This window comes from Xenopus laevis, chromosome 4S (assembly GCF_017654675.1).
Source record: "Xenopus laevis strain J_2021 chromosome 4S, Xenopus_laevis_v10.1, whole genome shotgun sequence".
Lineage (NCBI taxonomy): Eukaryota > Metazoa > Chordata > Amphibia > Anura > Pipidae > Xenopus > Xenopus laevis.
The window spans coordinates 101,030,060-101,054,016 of NC_054378.1; the positions used below are offsets into that span (position 1 = coordinate 101,030,060).

A 23,957-nucleotide genomic window follows, 5' to 3' on the forward strand; every position below is an offset into this window, starting at 1 on the left:
ACTGCATAGTCCAACATGATATGGCCCATCACCTGGATAGTCGGATTCAGCTAACACCAAATTGGTGACTTTGCATAGGCCCAGTTTAATACCTAACGCATTTAGGTGCCAAAAGCGCTCTGTAACTGGTCAGACACAGTGGCTCCATGAACATCTAAAAGTGTATTTTAGCCATATCTCCCAATATTTTGGAAATAGAAAGAGGCACAAAAAGATTTTCCACGTGTAGAGTGCTCACATTTTTTTAACCACGCCTATTTTTGTGGCCACACCCCTAATTACCATGTTCAATTTATAAAATTTGGCTGGTTATGAAAATTTGAACACATTTCTTTGTTTTTTTTTTGTATTATTACAGTTTTCCTAATGAAATTGAATCGCCCAGATTCCCCAAGAGACCTGCTTATCTTAAACTGTTACAAAAGTATCTAAAGTATCTATTCTGGACTCTCTGCCAAAATCTAATTAAGTTGCAAATTTTGTCTCCTTTTCTGGCTGTTCAATGCAGGAGGGCCCACCAGGAGTTTTACTTGTTATAACGAAGGGGCATTACAGGATGATTATAGGATACTATAGAGCCAGTATTAGGGTTGTCACCTGTTCAGTTTTGACCCGAACAGTTCGGTTTTTCTAAGGCCTGTTCGGGTCTCAACTTCCCGTTAGGTTTTCAGCCTTGTGAAAACCGAACAATAATCTGGCCAAATGAAAACCAGTTAATTACCAAGAAACTCACCTTGACATGTCTTGCAGTTAATTTATTGTTATTAAAGAAACAGAAATAAGCAAATCAATTAAAAATAAGAGAGAGTTTTTCTAAATGAGCATTGCTGTATTTCAGAGCTTTCTGGATAACTGATTTCTGTATAATAGATCCCATACCTGTAGTTAAAGGATTGGTCTTACTCATCAGGCAGACTAGATAGAGGTAGGGTTTTAACTGGGCATCTCATTTGGTCAAAGTGCTGTCTGTTCAAAACTTTCTGTCCCATTTACAACATTGCGAAAACTAGACAGAAATCCAGCCATTTGCATATTGCAAGTGATTAGGCTGAGGGCCCACTTTCCAAACTACTATACCTCCTCTCCTCACTCAGCCTCTTTATTCTCCTGGTCTCTTTTCTTTACATACTTTACTCTATTCTTCCATTATTAAGCCTCTTTGTTCTCATAGAAATAGGGAATGACCATGAAATAGGCCAAATGTTTAGAAGCAAGAGGCCCACTGACACCTGGGCCCACCGGGAGTTTTCCTGGTATCCCGGTGGGCCAGTCCGACTCTGATAATATTACCTTTGAAAGCAACTTATAATTTTGCCATAAAGTATTTGCACAATGCTTTCAACATGACCTATAGGTAACTTTTAATGTACATTCATATTTTAAAAAGTATTTTTTTGTGTCAGTATCACTTTAAATAAGCACCACACATTTTGCCTGTAGGCGCACGTGTTTATATGTCATTACACAAGCAGATCTAGTAACAATCCTCCTTATTTAGTTCCGGATTGGCTCATAGTACAGTCCTGGCATCTGATCCGCACCTTCCCTGAGAGAGGCGGCCGCATCCATTGGTGGGAGAAGTGGACAGGGGCTGGACAGGCGGGAATTATCTCCTCCTCTCTGTGGATGTGCATCAGCTCTCCAGCTCAGGCTCCTGTCACTCAGTAAAGTTATCTTGTCTGTGGTATCACAAAGAAAATGTCCCAGACTGAGAGCATCAGGGGATTCCTGGATATTCCAGAGATGCTGAAATCACTCTTAGACTACCCTCTCCCCCAGCACATGACAGGTATGTCTTGAGGATTTATTTATACTTATCAGTGGGAGAAAAATATTGTGTGAGATCTTCCCGGCATGCATTATTGCAGCTGTACATGCGGAGCAAACTGATCTATACAAATGCATATAATTAAGGGTTTCTCCTGCGGCCCACCTGCTGTAAGGTTTCTTATACTGCCCTCTAATATTATCTAATATGGATATATTAGATTAACACGGTAAGAGATGGAAATGCATCGTTGATCCGACGCGACACGACTGTCTGATGCAGATGCAGCCTGCAGCGTCTGCATCCAAAAGTCGTGTCGCGATGGGTCAGCGCTGCGTCACCATACAACAATGCTCTTACTTGCCGACGTGACGCCTGCATTTTTTGCAGAGCGAGTCGGATGGGGCGGAAATTGCCCGTGGAGTACTGCCCTTATTTTGGATTTTTTATACCAGAGAAAGGCAAATTTAAAGCCTGATAAACTAACCAAGCACCCCAGATAATAGGAGACGGGAGTTACAGTTCAGTGTTTGGAGAACAGCCGCTTCCCCATCCCACCTCTAAATGCAACAGGCAATCATGCAGGCAGGGAAAGGCTAATGCTCTCATGAAATCAGAAACTACGGGCGACTTTGAAAGACGAAGGGGTCCAAGCTACGCAATATGTTGGCGCAATATAAATACATGTTAATCTATAATTCTATGCCCCCCCCCCCCGAAGAAGAGGAGATTTGTCGATGGGCGACTTAACTCCCAGAATCTCAAAGTGTGTCTCTGTTCTCTGGGCGGTAATTCTTTATTGTGCTTGCGATTGTGGTGCAACTTTAGTGCAGACATCAGTAATGATGAACGACCAGATTTTTTTAGAAGAAAAAAAACAGTAACCAACTCCTACACAGAGGGGTTTTATCTGTAGCCAGTGTAGTGCCTGTGTTCTCTACATTCTAATGGCTCCCTGCTTGGCACTTTGACCTTCCACCCAGCACTGATTTTGTTTGATGTTGTGCAATGGAACAGCCTCGCCTAATTCCTGCAAGTCAATGATTGCCAGTTGCGTATGACTTCTGCTCCAGTGCTCTTTTTGGCCATGGGAAATTCTCTGAGGCTTTAGCTGTTTTAGTTTAACAACAACTTAAAGGGTAAGTTCAGCTTTAATATGTTATAGAATGGTCTTCTTTGCTCTGTATGGCTTGTAATGGACTCCTGGGAGTGCCATTCTCAGTACCTGAAATCATGAGGCTGGTACAGTTTTTTGTCCAAACAAATTTATTTTCAGAGCCACAGAAGCATGAAAAAAACAGACCCCCACCCAGAGGTTGGGGCAGTGCCTGTTATTCCTATGGGGAAACTTCCACTGCTCAGTGATGAGTGCAGCTACGAAAATACAGGGGAAAAAAAGGCATCCCCAGGATATGAGAACCAACTCCAGTCACTGTTTTTATTTCCATCCATCTGTTTTTAAAAGTTAAATAAATCCTCCCTGCCACGAATAGGCACATGTATACCCTTTTATTTTAAAGGAATTGTTCAGTGTAAAAATAAAAACTAAGTAAAATAATTGGCTGTGCAAAATAAAAAATGTTTCTAATATAGTTAGTTAGGCAAAAATGTAATGTATAAAGGCTGGAGTGACTGGATGTCTAAAATAACATAACAGAACACAACTTCCTGCTTTTCAGCTCTCTAACTCTGAGTTAGTCAGTGACTTTAAGCATACCTCCCAACTGTCCCTTTTTCGGAGGGACAGTCCCTCTTTTGACAGCTCAACCCGCAGTCCCTCATTTGTACTGGAAAGTCCCTCTTTTCTCTGCACTGAACAGCCAGAAAAAGAATCAAAGTTTCTCACTTAATTGGCTTTTAGCAGAGAGCCCAGAACAGCTAACAGGTGCAAATAAGATACTTTGTTACAATTTTGAGACACAAAAACACAGTTTAGATAAGGAGAAATACTTTCAAACTTTCATAACCTGCCAAATTTTGTAAAACAAACATGGTAATTAGGAGGGGTGGCGACAGAAAGGGGTGTGGTCAAAAAATTGCTGCGCTACATGCGGAAAAAATTTTTTTGTCCCTCTTTTTACTTCCAAAATGGAGGTATGCTTTAAGGGGGCCACATGGGACATAACTGTTCAGTGAGATGTAATTGATCCTTAGCATTCAGCTCAGATTCAAAAGCAACAGTTATGACCCATGTGCTCCCCCTCAAGTATCTTGATTGGTTACTGCCTGGCAACCAATCAGTGGAAACCAAGAGAGCTGCAGAGTAGTGTTCTGTAGTGTTCTGGCTATTATGTTAGACATCCAGTCACTCCAGCCTGTATACCTTACATTTTTGTAACTAACTACTGTATATTAGAAACATTTTTTTTATTTTGCACAGCCTATCTATTTACCCAGTCTTTATTTTATATTGAACAATTCCTTTAAAGGGGTAAAGCACCTTTCAAACAGCAGTGTAACCGAATAGCTGTGTTTCACATTTGCAGTGCAACTTGCCTGGGAGCTTTTCAATTATTATTTTGCTGTCACAGTGGCAGGCTTGAGTTACAGCATAGCTTTGTGATTATGTTGATAAATGTTACATGAGGACATCGTTTCTATCTATCTAGGTCATATTGTAAGAGTTAAAGGCATTCGCCTGAACCTGATCCAGTTTTATCCGACTGACCTACTTAGAGAGATTCAGGCTATAAAATTAGAGAATGGAGTGGGCGCAGTTTGAAGGGTGTAAATTTAATAGATCATGAACATATTAACCACTGCAATGCCAGTGTTATATGCTGTTATTGGTCCTTTTGGTATTGGAAAGGATGTTTTTTTTTTTTAATAATTGGCAGGAGGACCACTGAGGCTTTCCGTGGTTCTTATTCTATGGCTTGGGACCCAATTCCTTTTAGAATAGAAAATAGTTCATAAAATATGGTGGGTAGTTAAAGGGCAAGTCAACCCCCAAATAAATATTTGCCTAATAAAAGAAAACATTATTGTAAGCAACTTTGCAATATACATTTATTACAAATGTCCTATGGTTTTTAAGTTATTTGTATATGTATTGCTATTGAAAGAAGTGTTTATCTGTCCCTTTCTATTTTCTGCCGTGTTTTCTAAGACTGTTTATACAAGGTAAGACAAGGCAGCTGATTTAACAGACCTGTCTTTGCTGGGGAACCAAGACTGTTGCAACATTGTTTAAAAAGTACCAACTGGGAGTTAAGCCAATGCTGCTTTCAATAGCAATTTTTTTTACAAATAACTTTAAAAGCACTGAAAATTTTTAATGAATGTATATTGGTAAGTTGCTTAGAATTATGTTTTCTTTTATTAGGCAGATGTTTATTTTGGGGTTGACTTTCCCTTTAATTCTAAACAAATTAACGGTTGATGGTACTGTAAGGAAGGGTTTCTATTATTCCCTTTAAAATAGATAAATATGATTTTTCCATTGTGCTGGGCAATATCAAGCCAAACCAAACAATCGGATCATAGTAAGCATCTATGCAGGTCATTGGGAAAGGACCGATTTGACTATCCAATACGGTTCTTATTCCGACTGGATTTTTAAACATGTCTGATAGGTCGTCTATACACAAGCAAAGAAGCTGTCAACTGCCAACACATGTATGGCCATCTTAGCCCTGTTATAGAGGGTTTTGCAGGGTTGAGTTTCTTGGACCTAATGTACTATTTATTATGAATTCCACATTGGTATCAAGCACACTGTCAGATTGCAAGGAAAGCTTTATGGTCTAACATTTGGTTCTGGACACCCCTTAGCTTTTAACAGTGTTACAGACATTGCTGGCCACACGGCCAAGATTATCTAGAGAAGCAAGTATATTTATACATTTGTACTTATAGTTTGTGAGCCATAGTGTAACATATTTTGTGGTTGTTTCCTATCTGGAATGTCAATTTTAATAGATTAACCTCGGGTCAGCAGAAAAATATTTTGTTATCTAAATTAATAATTGTCCTCTTCCTTTTGTACTCCTTTAGTGATGTACAATAGGAATCCTTCCCTTTCTGTGCACAAATGGAGTATTCACGTCTCTGTACTCATGTTGCAATAATAAAGGAATAGAAATTTGTAGCTGCACCTCCTCTTGGAAACACTCTCTAGCGAATTTGCAGAGAAAGGCTACAGTATTAGGGTTTCCCATCATAACTGGGGTTTACAAAAAGATACATGATTAGTATTTTACTCTGATGAAGTGCCTAGCTTGCGGGCATGAAATGCGTTAGAATTGCACACCCACCCTTTTAATGTATCTGTATTTTCCCTTGAATAAAGCCGAGTTGATATTAAAGATATCGACTCCTAGATATGCTTTGATCTGCACTCCGCACCGATTAAGGAGGAGATAAGTATTTTAATTACATAACAATTCTGGATTAGGGTTAGTGCCAAGGAACAGGATTAGTGCCAAGCCTCTTGACATAACTACAGGATAAGTGGTAGGCAGCTGTTTGGCAAGTTCGCACCTCTGTGTATTGTTGGCACATATTAAAAGAGGCAAGAATCACACCTGAATAAGAGGCATGCTAATACTGAAGTAAAAGCAGACAGTGCAATCTACAGCTTGACCAAACAAGCCTTTGTTCATCATACATTACTTCAGGATATCTCCAAACCAACAGATTTATTGCCATAATAAGGTACAGCCTCGGCATCTGGCCGCCTGCAATTTCTCTACAGTCGGAGATAAGTCTATGCCTGCAAATCTGCTCAGCTGAGTGTGCTTACAGGCTGACGGCATGTCTGTCTCTCTGCAGATACAGTTCTGCATTTCCACTCTGTTATCCACCCCATGTGTCTGCAAGCAGGCCAGAGCTGTGCCTGGCAGTGCAGAGACTCAGCAGAACAGATAGGAGCACATCAGTTTCTCTCCGTTTGTGGAGAAACAAAGATGAAGAGAAGCCAAGGCTGCACTTTATGTGCCCTTCCCCTTATGTTATACTTTAGTTTTGTTCATTTCTGTTATCTGGTCTGCCTAGAAGAAGGTTTCTGAGTTGGTGATAGCCCGATGGGCCCTGGAAACCCCAGTCCAACACTGTCTGGTGCAAACAACATGTTACAGATAGAGCATTTATATACAACTTGGCACCATTGCAATAATTCACAACATCCAATCAGAAATTGTCCTCGATCAATGACATGAGTTAGATGAAAAACAAAACACAACATATCTAATTGAACACTCTAGTTTAATGCACTAAAGCTGCAATTGTTTACATTTCTTTATATCTTGCAAATAATATTTTTGAAACGTTATTTTTAGGCAGCCTTTCCTGATTTTTTATTTTGCCACCAGTGTTGGATGTCCTGGATTTCCTCTATTGTAGTTGCCTAGTTTGTCATTATAGGTAAATGCCTCTCTTCATGTGTTCCCTGTCTGCTCAGTCCAAGGGTGATTGGTCACAGCTCTAGCTCTTTAGGACTCAGTAATATTACTACTCAGTAAGAATGTATGCTGTGCCCCATAGAAAATAATTGGTGACAAACTATTTGTATATTGTATTAGTAATATACTTTCATATTTTATGTATCTGCATTTTGCCATAAAATATTAGCCTTATTATTTGGGATATTGTTTGGGATATATCATTAGGAGCTTTGCACACTTAGGGGCAGATCTACCACAGTGTGAAATAAGAACTCACCACAGTAAAATCCAGCCACTTTCTATTCAATCCTATTGGATTTTTGGAGGCATATTTAGTAAATGGAAAACTCTTTCACCTATTGATAAACACGCCTTTAAAAATGCCATAGGAATGAATAGAAAGTGGCTGGATTTTACTGTGGTGAGTTCTTATTTCACACTGTGATAAATCTGCCCCTAAATCTAACAGACATACTGTACCTCCCAGTTGTCCCAATTTGACAGCTCAACCAGCAGTCCCAGATTGTTACTGAAATGTCCCAACTTTCTCTGGGCCTAACTAGCTATGAACCACAGGAGTGTTAATTTACTATACAATACAGACTCATAGACATGAGTCTACAAGCTGCGTGCATCCGACACGACTGTTGGATAAAGACGCAATGTGCGGCATTCACATCTGACAGTTGTGTCATATGCACTCAGCTTGTAGGTCTGACATTCCTATTACATACATTATATTCGGAGCATCCGTCTCGTCATATCTGCTTCCTCTCATCTCGTCAGATCGGAACAGGCCGCACCGTGTATTTCAGCCCTAAATGATACAAAAGTTAATGCAACTTGCACCAGTCCAGGCCAAGATATGTGGGAAGCTCCCAAAGGCGCTGGATTTTAGAGGTGGCAGACTGCCTGGGTAACATTCTCCCAACTGTACCATTTTCTTGAGAATTCCTGATTTTGACAGCTCAGCCTGCAGTCCTGAGTTTCTTACCAGAATGTCCCAATTTTCTCCTTCACTGATGCCAGAAAAAGACAAAAAATACAAAGTTTCTGAAACTTTTAATTAAAAGAATACGCTTTTTAGCAGAGGGCCCAAACCCCGGAGCAGCTGCACTTCAATACATTTGTAAGCAAAGTTACAATCGTGAATATTTAAGATAAACGTGTCTTGTGGAGAATTGAGTCTAGTGCAGGGGTCCCCAACCTTTTGAACCCATGAGCAACATTCAGAAGTAAAAGGAGTTGGGGAGCAACAGTAACATAAAAAATACTCTTGTGGTGCCAAATAAGTGATGTGATTGGCCATTTGGTAGCACCTATGTGGATTGCCAACCTAAATTGAAGCTGTTGGGCAGTACACCTGGTTTTTATACAACCAAAACTTGCCTCCAAACCTGGAATTTAAAAATAAGCACCTGCCTTGTAGCCACTGGGAGCAACATCCAAGGGGTTGGTGAGCAACATGTTACTCACAAGCTACAGGCTGGGGATCACTGGTCTAGCGGCTTAAAGGGCAATTTCAGCTTTATTAGCAAAACTGTTATAACATGTAAAACATGACCCTAAAACTCCCAGAAATGTGTTCAAACTTTCATAACCTGCCAAATTGTGTAAATGGACACTGTAATTTGAGGGTGTGGCTATAAAAGGGCGTGGTCACACATAGATAGGGGTTGCCACCTTTTCTGGAAAAAAATAACGGCCTTCCTATATTTTTATGGTTTTTCCCTATAAATAACATTGGCATCAAGAAACATTTTTACCGGCCAGGTGGTAACCCTACACATAGATGATGTTTTTGTCCCTTGTTAAATTTTTGGAAAGGTATTTACTGAGGGCGCGCAGAAGATTTGACAACTCTTTTAATCTCCTGTGTTCTTAATTCCCAGTGCTGCAACAGGCTCTTGCGAGGGGGCGCTGGCTTGGGGAGCAGTCACAGGACACTCAGGCCTAAAGCTGGCCATAGACGTAAAGATTTGATTGTACGGATCTCCGCTTCGTATGATTTTCGGACTGTGTGTGGAGAGTCCCGACATTTTTCGTGAGATGGCGATCGGTCGTTCAGTTGATCGGACAGGTTAGATCATTTGTGTCGGCTGCCGATAATATCTCTGCATGTATTGCCGATCTGGGGATATCAGTGAGAGACTGTCACTAGCTTTTGTCGGACATAACTTTCGTACAATTGCTGTCAGGAGCAGAACATCGTCTGATCTGTTCTTTTACTACTTTATTTGATCTGAATGGATACTGGCAGGTCGGGAGATGGCACCGAACGTTCGTCGATATGAAGGTAAATCTGCACGTCTATGGGCACCCTAAGGGTCTGGCCACACGAGCAGACACAAAAAGGGGCGGACCGATGAGGGCGCCGCAAAAGGGGCGGAGTCATGGGGAGTAGCGTCACAAAAAATGTACGTTTTCATCGGCGGGCAGGGGATTTTGTAAATGGTATTACAAATTACCGGCAGCTACATTGCCACCTGGCCGGTAAAATACTGGCCGGGTGGCAACCCTAACATCGGGCGACTTCGGAAAATGCAACGCGGCGTGTGCATTGCCACAGGTAGGGTTGCTACCTGGTCGTATTTTACTGGCCTGCCCGGTAAAAATGATGGTTGATCCCAATGTTATTAATAGGGAAAAAAGATATATAGGAAGGCCGGTATTTTTTTCCAGAAAAGGTGGCAACCCTAGCCGCAGGCGATTTTCATTTTAGCCGGCGGAGGAGAGGTGGAAGGCAGTTTGGGGAGATTGTTGCCCCGAAGAAGAGGAGATTTGTCGCAGGAGCGACTGTCTAATCTCCCCAAATCTGCTTGTGTTGCCATCACAAGCCCTGCGTTTATCTATAGAGCAGGAAGTTGATGCAATGGTTAGCAATGATATCCTGGGTTCAATTCTTGCCACTATCAAGGAATTGGTTGTTCTGCGCATGCTTGGGTTTTCTTGGTACTTTGATCATAGCCAGCACGTGTGGTTGTCTTCTTATTGCCAATAGTCTAGGGGTTATACCTATAGAGTTGTAGTACTTAGTGTAGCACCTCGTATAATAATAAACGATCCTTGTTTTCATACAGCGACTCGGCGGCACAATCATGTGATCGTTCCACCCCTCCTCCCCCCCATCCGCACATGTTCTTGCCCTGTGACAGTTCTACCATAAACAGGAAGCTGCTACCTCAGTCCCAACAAACCAATCGGTGACAGAAGGCCGGCAAAAAACGCAGCCAACTCGACACCCCATTGGCTGGTAGGTTGTACTAGAGGCGGAGCAAGAAACGTGATTGTGCTTTTTGCAAAACGTGCCATCTCGTGACAAGTAGTTGCGTCACATCAGCCTCACGGGCCAATCGTCGCATTTGTTTCGAGTTGTATGCTAATAAATGTTCAGCAGCCAATAAAGTTGCGGCATTTTTAGTTAATTAACTCACAATGTACGTCTAGTTTACGGCGTCCGGGTTCTTGCTGCTGTTTGTTTTCGCCTAAGGAGGAAAAGGCGGGGCTTGGTTTTCTCTAAGCCGCCAATCAGAACGGGCTTCTTATACGTGATTAATAACCTTGCATTCGGAAGTTACTGAGCTTCCAGCCGTCCCCGCCGTCTTTGCTTTGCTCGGATCGTAGGTTGTTGAGCTCGTCATGATGGATTCCTCGTCATCTCCTTCCAGTCCGGTTGCTCCGTCTCCTCTTGTCGGCGGCTCTTTTCCTCTTGCGCTAAGGAAGCTCATAGAGAACCCGCCCAAGAACTTTCTGGAGGAGAGAGATGTCGGTGAGGGACACGGTGTGTTCGTGTTGTGTCTGTAGCTGCCGAGGGCTTGTTCACCTTTAAATGAACGTTTAGTATGATGTGGAGAGTTTGCAATCGGTTTTTATTATTTGTTGTGGTGTTCAAGTTATTTAGCTTTTTATGCAGCAGTTTTAGCAAGCTTGTTGCTAAGGTCCAGATTCCCCTAGCAACCAGGCACTGATTTGAATAAGAGACTGGAATATGAATAGGAGAGGCCTGAATAGAAAGATGAGTAATACAAAGTAGCAATAACAATACATTTGCAACCTTACAGAGCATTTGTTTTTAGACGGGGTCAGCGACCCCCATTTAAAATGTTGGAAAGAGGCAAATAATAAAAAAACGTATAAATAATGAAGTTAAATTAAAGGATGAACCTTCCTTTTAAATATCCTGCTGGGATCGCCGTCATGGTATATCGAGCCCAGAAAGTCTTATTGCTGGAGCTGCCATAATGCTTGCACTGCAAAGGCAAAGTCAGCTTCCCATAGAGTCTATGAAAGGGCGCCCCCTAGTGGTACTGGATTGGTTTTATCATTTGAAGGAAACAAGATTTTTATATCTTAAAGGAAACATTCAGTGTAAAAAATAACAATGTACCAGTGCATTGTACTTATTTAGATATAGAAGAATTGTGCTTAAAAAATAGTGTTTCCTGCTGCTTTATTGAATATTTCTGTAAAAACCCTAAAAATCCCTCCCTTCTCTTCCACTTCCAACTCCCTGAATTCCCAGGCTGTGCAGGGGAGCCAGCACTCTCAGCTCACTGCACTGTAGGACAGAAACCAATCAGCAGCTAGCAGGCCCTGATAGGGAACTGAATCTTGTCTGTGCTTGTGTGACTGCAGGGCTGTGATTGGCTGTCCCCCTCCTACTGTGCTTCTGGCAGTGACAATTAGGACACACCCACCCCTCATTTGAAACACAGACAGGGAGCAGAGAACATCTATAGGGAGCTCCAATAAAGGGGCTATTTTTAGAGATAATCATTTTTAGCACCGTGTAAAAGCAACACCATATATTGCTTACAATTGACTACAAAATTAGGATTTTTTTTCATTTATCCTATGTCTCCTTTATTTTTGTGTATTCAGAATCTGTAATTGTATCTGATAGTTTAATTGGAATGTAGCTGTGAATAGTACCCATGTGCCATTAGTAGGATTCCTCACAACTGCTGCTTGAACACCACTGAAGCCACATGATTGGGTACAAGGCACTTCCTGGACACTGGCAATTAAAACTTTTCTCACATATAATATAAATTCTTCATTCTGGGGCAAGGTGGGAGTTAGATTGCAGTCAAACAGGCAAGGGGCTATGGGTAGCTATAGGGTGGATAGTGTATGCTTGTAATAAGGAGGGTTAGATTTGGTTAGATTTGTGTCCCATAAACCCTTCTCTCTGTTCTTTTTTTAGAGAAGGACAAGACCAAGTTGGACAAGGATGATGATTATGATAGTATTGTGGCCTCTGCATCACTCATGCCCCCTATCTGGGACAAAACCATTCCCTATGATGGAGAGTCCTTTCACCTTGAGTATATGGACCTTGATGAATTCTTACTGGAGAATGGAATTTCTTCCAACCCAACACAGCTTGCCCGAGCCATTCAGGATCCACTTATGTCTGTAGCAGATCTTGAAAGTGACATTGAACCAGCTTCAACTTTATCTGCCTCACCACTGTCTCCCTCTGTGCTGCTGGGGAACTCAGAAGATAGAGGTAAGGTTTTCTATATGTGATTGCTTGTCCCATGACATGCCAGCAACCAGAAATCAATAAGGGTCATTAATAAAGTTCTAGTATCCAAAAACCCAATATCCACAATGCTCTTGAATGTCATTTCCCATAATGTTTTGTACTAATTATTTTATATTTATAAATAATTTTCATTTCCCTGTGGTGATGATACTATATAATACTTTATACTTAATGTTACAGAACACAGCATAAGTTTATGTTAATGGCAAAAAACCCTATTGGGTTTTTTGATGTTTATATTTTCTAAGTAGCCTTAAAGGGAATCTGTCGTCATTTTAAACTTTTTTTTTTTTGCATTTTTATAAAAAACACACATCCAATTCACACTGTCTGGCAAATAAAATGTTAATCCACAAATCCAGGCATAAATTATTTTAGTTTGTATTTTGTCATGGGGGCTTCCATTTCTGCTCATTACACATTCATCCTGTGCTGCTCTAACAGCAGGCACAGCATTACCTGTGTGCTTGGAGGCAGCCACTCTGTAATGAAAAGCCAGGTCGCACTACCACATGAGAATCTAGCTGTACACTCCCCCTCCCCTCTCTGCCCATGCGTGTGATGTTTGGAGGAGAGAGTCACATGGTTTGCAGGGAAGCAATTACTTTCACTTTCCTACGTTCTGCTCTACAGCTGCACTAGCAGCCCCTCCTCCCACAGACACTATCAAAGCTCCTGCCGTTCTGTAAGTTTGATCTCTGCTTTCCTTTGGAGGGGGGAACTTTCTCTCCTTGCTGCCTTCCTAGTTTGTTTTACTGGTTACTAGATGTGGTAAAGGAGCTGTGAGTTCCCTCTGCTATCCACCTCACACAGACCTTGCTCCTTTACTGCCTGCAATACTTCTTTTTTCATTAACTACTTTCTGCCCCCTTTCTCATGAGCTATTTTAACCCTTCATAGACTTCCTCTTAAGTTTTCCTGGTTTTCAAGTATGTCCATATTTTATCCTTTTTTCTATTCCCTGTCATCAGTCCTGGGAGTGTACTCCTGTGTTTCTGCCATTCATTTTTGTGTATATAAATAAACTATCTATATAAAATATTTTTTCCAATGCCCAAAATGAATTGTGTGTGTGTGTGTGTGTGTGTGTGTGTATATATATATATATATATATATATATGTATATATATATATATATATATATATATATATATATATATATATATATATATATATATATATATATATATATATATATATATATATATTTATTTATTTTTGAAACGTAAGTGGGGGCAGGACTATCTTATTTCAATCCTTCTGAAGTGGTGTCAGTGGGAGCTTATCTTGATTCCTGCCTATTGTTCAATTGACAGGCTCAGCAGACAAGGCTCTATTTACATTACAGCAGCTTGTAGGAGGGAGGGGTAATGACATCACTCCAACTTGCAGTGCAGCAGTAAAGTGTGACTGAAGTTTATCAGAGCACAAGTCACATGACCTGAGGGCAGCTGGAAAATGTCAAAATGTCTAGCCCCATAGCAAATTTTAAAATTACATATAAAAAAATCCATTTCTTGTTTTGAAAAACGGATTTCAATGCAGGATTCTGCTGTAGTAGCACTATTAACTGATACATTTTGTAAAAAACATGTTTTTCCACGACCGTATCCCTTTAAGGCTTTGGTGCTTCCTTTAAAAACATAGCAACTTATCTGAAAAGCCCCAGATTCCTAACATTCTGTATAACAAGCTTCATACCTGTAAATTAATGCAGTAGAGGCTTCTTGCCTGTGTTTTGAGCAAATACAGGTTTGGCCCAGTTCTCACCTTTGCATTACTTCTCACTTTACTCAAATGCCTGTTGCGCCAGAAATCTTTTAGTGAAAGGGGAAATGTATGGAAAATGTGTCTGTTTCTCTGACCTTTTTTCCAACTTGGTTGTGTCTTTAAAATTGCAGACTTAAAGGTTGACTCAAAGGCTGAGGAAGACCCTCCTAGTCCTGTTGAACCAGAAAAGGTAGAGGTAGAAGTGAACTTTAACCCAGATCCAACAGATCTTTTACTCTCCACTGTGCCTGGTGAGGAACTTTTTGATCCCAGGAAGCATAAGTTTGCAGAGGAGGAACTGAAGCCTCAACCCATGGTCAAGAAGGCTAAGAAAATATATGTCCCAGAAGATTTGAAGGTAAGTGGGATTATGTCCGGAGTATTGCAGTTTTAACAGGGCACTTTGTGGAACCTGTATCTGTAGAGATGAAGTTTAATTACTATTTTCAGCACTGTGGCATGTGAAGAGCTGTAGTTTAGCAGTATATGGACAGAACAGAACATTTAATAATAGTCATGTTAAACATTCTTAAGCTGACCATACACGGTGCGATAAAGTCGATAAAAAAAGAGTCTGCAGCTTATTGGCCCGTGTGTGGGGTCCTCCGACAGGCTTCCCCGATTGATATTTGGCCAGATGGGCATATGTCGATTGGGCAGGGTTAAAAATCCTGTCAAATAGTGGCCGCATATGTTCGTTGATGTGGTCCCGCGAACCGACCCGCCCATCTTGGTGGCGTAATCTAGGGCCCACGATCAGATCAGTCTAATATCGACCAACCTCAATGTGGGCAAAATCGCCAATCTCTACGTGTATGGCCACCTTTAAAGCTGGCCATACATTGGCCGATAAAAGCTGCTAACAGATCAGGTCGGCAGCTTATTTGCCCGTGTGTATGGCCCTCAAACAGGCTTCCCTGATCATTATCTGTCAGAAATTCGGCCATATGTTGATCGGGCAGGGTTAGAAATAGCGGCCACATGTATTCGTTGACAGCTAATATTGGCTGGTCATATGGCCCAATGTGGGCATATCGGGGAGAGTTTTGGCAAACAAGCGGATCTCTACGCGTATTGCCTACTTAAAGCTCACCATAGACGCAAAGATCCAATTGTATGAATCCTCAATTTGTACGATTTTCGGACCAGGTGTGGAGAGTCCCGACATTTTTTGTTCCCCGGACATCGGTCGTTTGGTCGATCGGACAGGTTAAAAGTTTCCTGTCGGCGGCCGATTTCTCTGCATGTATTGCCGAACGTACAATTTTCAGTGGTAGACTGTCACTAGCTTTGTTGGACACAACTTTCGTACGATTGCTGTCAGGGGCAAAACATCGGCTGATCTGTTCTTTTACTAATTTATGTGATCTGAATAGTTAGTGGCAGGTCGGGAGATGGGGGAAGTTCGAGGATTGAACGATCGGATCTTTGTATCTATGGCCAGCTTAAGTGAACACTACATTCTGAATTATATTTAAAGGGATACTGTCATGGGAAAAAAACATTTTTTTCAAAATGAATCGGTTAATAGTGCTGCTCCAGCAGAATTCTGCACTGAAATCCATTTCTCAAAAGAGCAAACAGATTTTTTTATATTCAATTTTGAAATCTGACATGGGGCTAGACATATTGTCAATTTCTCAGCTGCCCCAAGTCATGTGACTTGTGCTCTGATAAACTGAAGGTAACGAGATAGCAGCTCCCTAACACAAGATAACAGCTGCCTGGTAGTTCTAAGAACAACACTCAATAGTAAAAACTCATGTCCCTCTGAGACACATTCAGTTACATTGAGAAGGAAAAACAGCAGCCTGCCAGAAAGCATTTCTCTACTAAAGTGCAGGCACAGAGATGAGTGCTCTGTTATTTATACTTTTAGACCTACCCTTCATTTTTATTATAGGATGAAAAATACTGGAACAGACGGAAGAAGAACAATGTTGCAGCAAAGCGTTCCCGTGAAGCCCGGCGACTCAAAGAGAATCAAATCACTGTCCGGGCAGCCTTCCTGGAAAAAGAAAACACAGCACTGCGCTCAGAGGTGGCTGACCTGCGCAAAGAGCTGGGCAAAAGCAGGAACATCATTTCCAAATATGAAAAGCAGTTTGGACTGTTGTAAGCATTCTTGTGCACTCTTGTCCCAATATCTTTACAATCACCTTGTTTATAGCATGTTCTGACAGTTTTGTCATACTAGCATACCATATTCTATATGTATTACTGAAGACATAGTTGGTGAGACCTGTATAACAGATTGGGTTTAGATTGTGGCCTCTCTTGTACAAGGTTAAAAGTTCCCCACCCCTGCAGCAAAGGAAATACTGGAAATTTGTTGGATGGAGAACAGCTATAACTGAAATCCTCTTTGTACAGCAATACAGTGAGAAACAAGGACTGGGTTGAACACTTGTGTTAGCAGAAGTCCAATTTTGTTTTTAAGCGACTTGGGTGGGTAGATTGTTGCCCGTTTTTATATTTGCGGACAACAAGTCAGATGTATGGGTTATAACATTGATTGTTATGGGTCAACGTTAACACTTTAAGGGCAAGTCAAGCCCAACATAAAAAAATGGCTAATAAAAGAATACATCATTTTAAGCAACTTTCCAATATACATTCATTACAAATATATGTTATTTGTAAAAACAATTGCTATTGAAAGCAGCATTGGCTCAATTCACAGTTGTTACTTTTTAAACGATGTTGCAAAAGTCTTGGTTCCCCAGCAAAGACAGGTCTGTTAACCAGCTGCCTTGTCTTAAATTGTATTAGCAGTCTTAGACTTCAGGGCAGATAATAGTAAGGGAAAGACAAACCATGCTTTCAATAGCAATACATTTACAAATAACTTAAAAAGCATAGAAGACTTGTAATGAATGTATATTGCAAAGTTGCTCAGAATTATGTTTTCTTTCATTAAGGAAATTTTTTTTATTTTGGGGTTGACTTGCCCTTTAAACTACACTAGCCTCAGTTGGAGCTGATACTGCCAACTTAGACAACCTATTAATGTCCTATATTGACTTCAGGATTCAGTCGAATAAAATATGGCAAAAGGGCCTGATAATAAAGCTATAGTCCTTTTCAGTCAATGCAACTGCTCATGTTATTTCTGCGCATAAAATAAAATAATGGGTCTCTTAAACCATGAGTATGAAATGTAAAGTTACTGTAGAATCAAGTCTGTGTTTCAAACAATAACTGGAAATTGCTCACAATATTGCCTCTTGGCCATGGATCAAGTTATATTAATATAGTAAATAAGGTTGAAAAAAGACAAACATCCATCAAGTTCAACTTTTTAGTTTTTTTTTTAATCTGCCTAACTGCCAGTTGATCCAGAGGAAGGCAAAAAAAAACCCATTTGAAGCATCTTCAATTTGCCTTAGAGGGGGGGGGGAAAAATCCTCCAAGATGGCAATTGGACTAGTCCTGGATCAACTTGTACTATGAGCTATTTCCCATAACCCTGTATTCCCTCACTTGCTAAAAAGCCATCCAACCCCTTCTTAAAGCTATCTAATGTATCAGTCTGTACAACTAATTCAGGGAGAGAATTCCACATCTTCACATCTCTCAATGTAAAAAACCCCTTCCGAATATTTAGGCTGAACCTCTTTTCTTCTAATTGGAATGGGTGACCTTGTGTCAGCTGGAAAGACCTACTGGTAAATAAAGCATTAGAGAGATTATCATATGATCCCCTTATATATTTATACAAAGTCATCATATCACCCCTTAAGCGCCTCTTCTCCAGCGTGAACATCCCCAATGTGGCCAGTCTTTCCTCATAGCTAAGATTTTCCATACCTTTCACCAGCTTAGTTGCCCTTCTCTGTACCCTCTCTAATACAATAATGTCCTGTTTGAGTGATGGAGACCAAACTGTACGGCATATTCTAGATGGGGCCTTACAAGTGCTCTATACAGTGACTCTATGCCCTTTTTAATACAGCTCAAGACTTTATTTGCCCTTGATGCTGCTGACTGGCATTGCTTGCTACAGCCAAGTTTATCATCTACAAGGACTCCAAGGTCCTTTTCCATAATGGATTTGCCTTTATATTCATAGAGCATTGATTTGGGAAGCCTTCTTAATAATATTCTCTCTATGCACTGAAACTGTCTGTTTATAACTCTCTTGTACTGACACTGTTCTGCTTTCATTTAAAGTGACTTCAACGATTCAGAGTGAGGCTTCTTTCAAATTTCAATTTTGTCCAAACGACTTTTACTGTAAAACCTTCCAGCACTGAGTACCAATGGAAATGACCTTTTTCAACAGATATCAATGAAACTAGAATTCTTCCTAAATGCTGACTAAATCCATTTCCTCAAGAACAAGAAGGCGCAGATTTCTTCAGACAACCAAGCCAATCAGAATTGCTTAGAATTATATATATTTTTTTTCTTTTTCAGTGGTTTTTTTTTTGGTGTGGAACTGGAGATGGTAACGTTCTCTGAGTGCCTTGCATATAGAATGCAGTGCCGATGCCTGAGTGGTGAAATGACTTTGCATGACCAGTATATGTGGTTGGTTGTCATGAGTAGTAAATACGGTTCTAGGGTTGAACTGCAGCCATTTCAGATTATTCTGTTTAAACCTTAGTTCTCTGTAGGAATAATGGAATGTTCTTACTGGGCCAGTATAACAGCAGCACAATATAATGTTTGGTTTCATGTTCACATGACAAACAATATCAAATACTTCTTTAATGTGTACAGTTTATTCTGTTAATACAATGTGGTGTTTTTTTCAGGGTTTAGTCATTTCTTTCTATTGTAGATTGTAATTTACCTGCAGATTTCCAAACAATGTTATACTGCAACTCCCAGCATCACACCGGCATCTGTAATAAGGATTCTGTGAGTAGTAGTTCAGCATCTGGATAACTTCACGTTGCCTATTATTGTTTCATAATTTTAAAAATAGTGGCAGAACAGCGGCAGTGAACCTAAAACTGGCGGGATGCAGAATTCTCAGAGGTGGGCAAAGAGACGTAGGTAGGGTGGAACCCAAGCAAAGGCAATAGAAAAACATGTATGCAATATTTTTCTACTTTTGTGAGAATGTTCAAATTAAATTGAGTTTATTTGAAAAGAGAAGTATTTTTGTATTATTGAAGACCTGGTGGGGGGGGATCACTTTAGAAAGAAGTTCTTTACACAAATATGTTGCCTGAGAAGTCGGTAGAGTGGACGTGCTGTGGTTCCAAATAGATATTTTTCATTAAAGACTTCAAAGTTATCAGATTTATTGATTGTGGGGGAGGCAAATACATGGGTAAAGTTAAGTCTTTTTTTTCCTTGGATAATCCGCTTTGGTCCTGGTTGATTCAGAGGAAGCCCCTACAGGGAAGCTGTCTCCAGTATGTCTCAGATGGGGAGGAAAGGAATCTCATAAATTCCTCAGCAACCTACAATATTAATACCCATAACCCTTTCTTTTCCGCTTTTTCTAATGAACCAATCAGTCTCCTCATCAGGGGAAGAATTCTACATCTCCACTGTCTTTTTGTAGTTTCAGATGGAATCTTCTTCTAATCACCATGTGATGTGTTTTCTTCTAAACCCTAGAGCAGGCATGTCCAAAATGCGGCCCGGGGGCCGATTGCGGCCCGTTATCAAATTTACACTGGCCCCTCAGCCTCAGGAATCCCATAGTAATATTAAAGCACATTAGTGAAATGATCTGCCACTTGGTCTATACTGCTGCCTGTGTCCTGAAGGTGTTAGTAATGACATGTACTGGCACGTAGAGACACACTGTTTTCACATACTTCTTTAGGGCTGAAGGTGTCAATAGACATACTGACGTGCCAATACAGTAAACTAAAGAACTATTTCCCTTTACGAACTCCATGTCAGTACTTACTGGGTTAGCCTCTCCCCCATGCTCCCATCAGAAGGACCCTCCCCAAGTCTTTAAAGACCGGCCACACCCACCTACCGGCGTCTTTTTTTTTTTCCTTCTCATTTTGCTCTCATCGGAAGCAAAAATGGTTTTCTTTTAACCTTGGGAAAGCATAGGCCTGCCCATAAGGCGTCCTAGGGACAGGGGTTTTTGGGCCATGGGACCTTTTGTTCCCCAGCACTCGGCCTCATATCCTGTAGTCTTCTGTGCTTCAGCTTCTGGATCAGGTAAGGCACTGGTGTGCAATGTTTGCTACTCCTGGTCTGCCTGTGTTTCAGTTGCGTTTCTGTATTGCTGTCAGAGCATTCGACGGCAAGTGCTTGTCCCCCCATCCGGTGTGCCCTCCTGACCTGCCCAAAAGGCGTCCAGGGGCAGTGGTGTATGTGGCCCCTACACACCCTTTATTTTTTCGGATGGGTGAGGGAGGCGGCAGTTAAAGGGTCAGCCAATTATTAGGCAAAATTAGTTTGGGGCCTGAGCCTTACTGCCTCCTGTTTTTCTTATCTTTTAAATGGAGGGCAGGTTCCATGGCCAGCTGCCTCCCTCAGCAGACTTTCCTAAGGTAGAGGTTATTTAAAAAAAAAAAAAAAAAATGCCTGCCTTATAGGGTTTCAGCTAGAAACGGTGCATGGCTCTGTTAGGAGATACCAATTATCCAATTTGCCTCTGTGTAACCACAGCAGTTGCTTTTGGTTACCCGCTTCTGCAGACAGCAGCTGAGTTTAATCAGCGGGTTCCACTGGTAAAGTGACCCCCCATTGAGTACAATTATGGGATTTCTCTGTATGTGCAGACACCAGCTGAGTATAATCAGGTGATTCCTGTGCAACTGCCAGCTATAGCAAGTGGAGATGGCCCTGCCCACTCTCTAACTCTGCAGACTGGAACCTCTGTCCAGCAGCCTCTGGTAAGTACTGCTATCAGTAAACTTGTGAGGCCTGTTAACTATGAACCTGGTGTCCTGCAATATGTGGCCTGGCATTAGGAGCTACAGGTAAGGAACATGTTCATATTCTGTTCTGAAGTAGACTGAGCTAATCCTTTGCTGATCTGCACTGAGCAAGGTTCTGACCTTTTGCCCACCTGAAACCAGCAGTGTATGCTGAGTTCTGGCTAATTGCTGCTCACCTTATTCCAATAGTTCTAGTGGCTAACACTACCCTATGCAAAACTACAGTGTACTGAGTCCTGTACATTTGCATACCTAACAACAATAATCCTAATGAATGCTGCTATTTGTTCTGTGAGGTGATGTGCTGAGGTTTTTGCTATTCCTGGAATCAGTATTGCTCTCCTGGAACCAGTAGCCCTTATAAATGCATCTCTGGGCTGGCTGGCGGCTAGGCTCTGATATACTGTATGCTTGCTCTAAACAGCAGCTAATCCAAACTATGTATAACATGTTGCTGTGATTGTATCTTTGCTTTGCAGGATCTAATACACTTACATCTGAATGACTTATAATGCAATGCATTCTTCTATGTTAAGGTATTATTTAATTCAATTAAACATGGAATTGTATCAGGTTAATGTTCTCCCTTTGCTAGGTGAGTTTACATATTATTTCTGATATACACAGCAGGAGCGGCTCAAGCCTGTCTGCTATATGGATTACAGGTATTAATTGTACAACACAATGTTTGGGGCCCTTCTCTGCAAGTTTTCCCTGTTTTGTGTGGCAATTCACTGTCGGCATTACTGGAGGGCCAAGGCAGTTTGCTCCTTATTTCGGTCAAATAGGCAGTATTATTCAATATCCATAGCTGGCGCTCTGGGGTTGGTCAGCAGGGCAGCCATCAGGGGGGAGAGTTGTAGGGGGCCCTGAGGGTAAGGGGGCCCTGCCACACCACACTTACTTGATTAGCCAGGCCCCCCATCTTTCTGAGAGATGCTGGCTTCGGGAAGGCATGGACGTTTAAGGGGCCCTGGCCACCAATTTTTCTTTTCTCATAAGGGGTCCTAGCCACCAATATTTTTTAATGGGGGGGACCTGGCCACATGTTTTTTTTATGGGGGGCCCTGACCACCAATATCTTTTTATTTTTTATTAACATGTGGGAACCCTAGCCACCAAAACCAATATTGTTTTTTTACTGTGTGGTGGGGGACGGACCTGTAGGTGGGGCTTGCGGTGGGTGCAGCCCAGGGGGCCCAGGAAATTTTGTCGTATGGGGCCCTGCGATTTCTGATGGCGGTCCTGTTGGTCAGTATACTCTCCGAGAGAGCAGTATCTTTAGGTCCTCAACAGAGGCCTATGTAATAATCTGCCATTATAATACATATGGCTTAATACATGCTAGCACCATGGCTCTACACCCTGTTGGTGGTCTCTAAAGGATCACTTATGGTGGCTCTATATAAGACTAAGTCATCTAATCATCCGAGGAGTATGCTTACCCTAAGAAAGCCAATACCTTCAGAATGAATGCTTAACCAATGATTAACTGTAGCGTGTAAGTGTTCTGCATAAGAGTCTTACATGTGTGCGTATCATGCGTGTGTGTGTGTATATATATATGTCAGTATGTATGTATATAGGTGTATGGGCCATCTGCATAAAAGTGCATGGGGGGAGGATATGTGTGATTTTAATGGTCCTGACAGAGACCGTAATAAGGCAAGAAAGCGCGCAACTATTTTTTTTCTTGGCTGAAATAACCCTATATGCATTGTGCCCAGACTGGCAATCTGTGGCTTCTGGCTAAGGCCAGAAGGGCTGCCTTAAGAGGCAATAGAAAGTCACTATTTAGTGGGCTGGTGGGGAACTGATGGACCCCTGTGTACAGTGGTGTAACTAGATGTTTCCGGGCCCCACAGCAAATTGATTTAGGGCCCCCAGCATGTCCAGAGGTTCACCTGTTTTTTCTAATGCATGTTGAGATCAAGCATTATTTTGGCCTCCTGGGGCCCCTATGCCTCCTGGGCTCCCTGCAGCCGCGGGGTCTGCTTCTTCAGTAGTTACGTCCATGTCTGTACCTGGAGGTCCAGACCCGATTGTGCCCTTAGCTGGATAGCTCCTTAGTCCCTCCTAAGGGCCGTAGGTGGTGACTGCCACACAGAATTATGCATTGGCACATACTACTAATAAACCTACTGTCATAACACACACATCACACCCCTCGAAGATGACCTTTGTTCAGTCACTAGGGTTGCATAACTAAGTTTAATTGTTATTGAATGTTACCTATGTAAGCTCTCCTGGCAGTTCGATTGCCGTGGTATAAAATATGATACAGGCTGAACATTGCTGTTGCGGTTTTAGTCATACTACCAGCAAAGCAGAACATTTCTGTGGCCCAAAAGCCAGGTTTCTGCTCTGTGTCTAGAAGACAGACTTAGAGTCAGTTGTCCATTTGTTTGTCTAGTCTCCTAGTTAAAAAAAAAAAAAAAAATGGAGTATCCATGTTTTGAGGCTAGCTGTTCTGCATACCATATGGGTACTGATTTAGACTGCAAATGATGGAAGCATCTAGTGAGTGTTGATTCTTCCCTCTCTTTATATCGGTGTCCTCCTGAACCACCAGTATGGACTCTGCATCGTCACGGTTACATACCTACGGGTTCTACCCA

The 23,957-nt window shown here is 41.5% G+C and overlaps 1 protein-coding gene across 4 annotated transcripts; it reads left to right on the forward strand.

Moving 5' to 3' along the window:
- Window positions 1–1,649: 1,649 nt before the first annotated feature.
- Window positions 1,650–19,574, forward strand: tef.S (thyrotrophic embryonic factor S homeolog). Of its 4 annotated transcripts, none has more exons than XM_018259675.2 (5): window positions 1,652–1,789; window positions 12,359–12,664; window positions 14,605–14,831; window positions 16,377–16,588; window positions 18,647–19,574. In XM_018259675.2, the coding sequence occupies exons 1-5, from the start codon at window positions 1,699–1,701 to the stop codon at window positions 18,666–18,668; spliced, it is 858 nt and encodes a 285-aa protein (XP_018115164.1). In that variant the 5' UTR covers window positions 1,652–1,698; the 3' UTR covers window positions 18,669–19,574.
- Window positions 19,575–23,957: the final 4,383 nt, after the last annotated feature.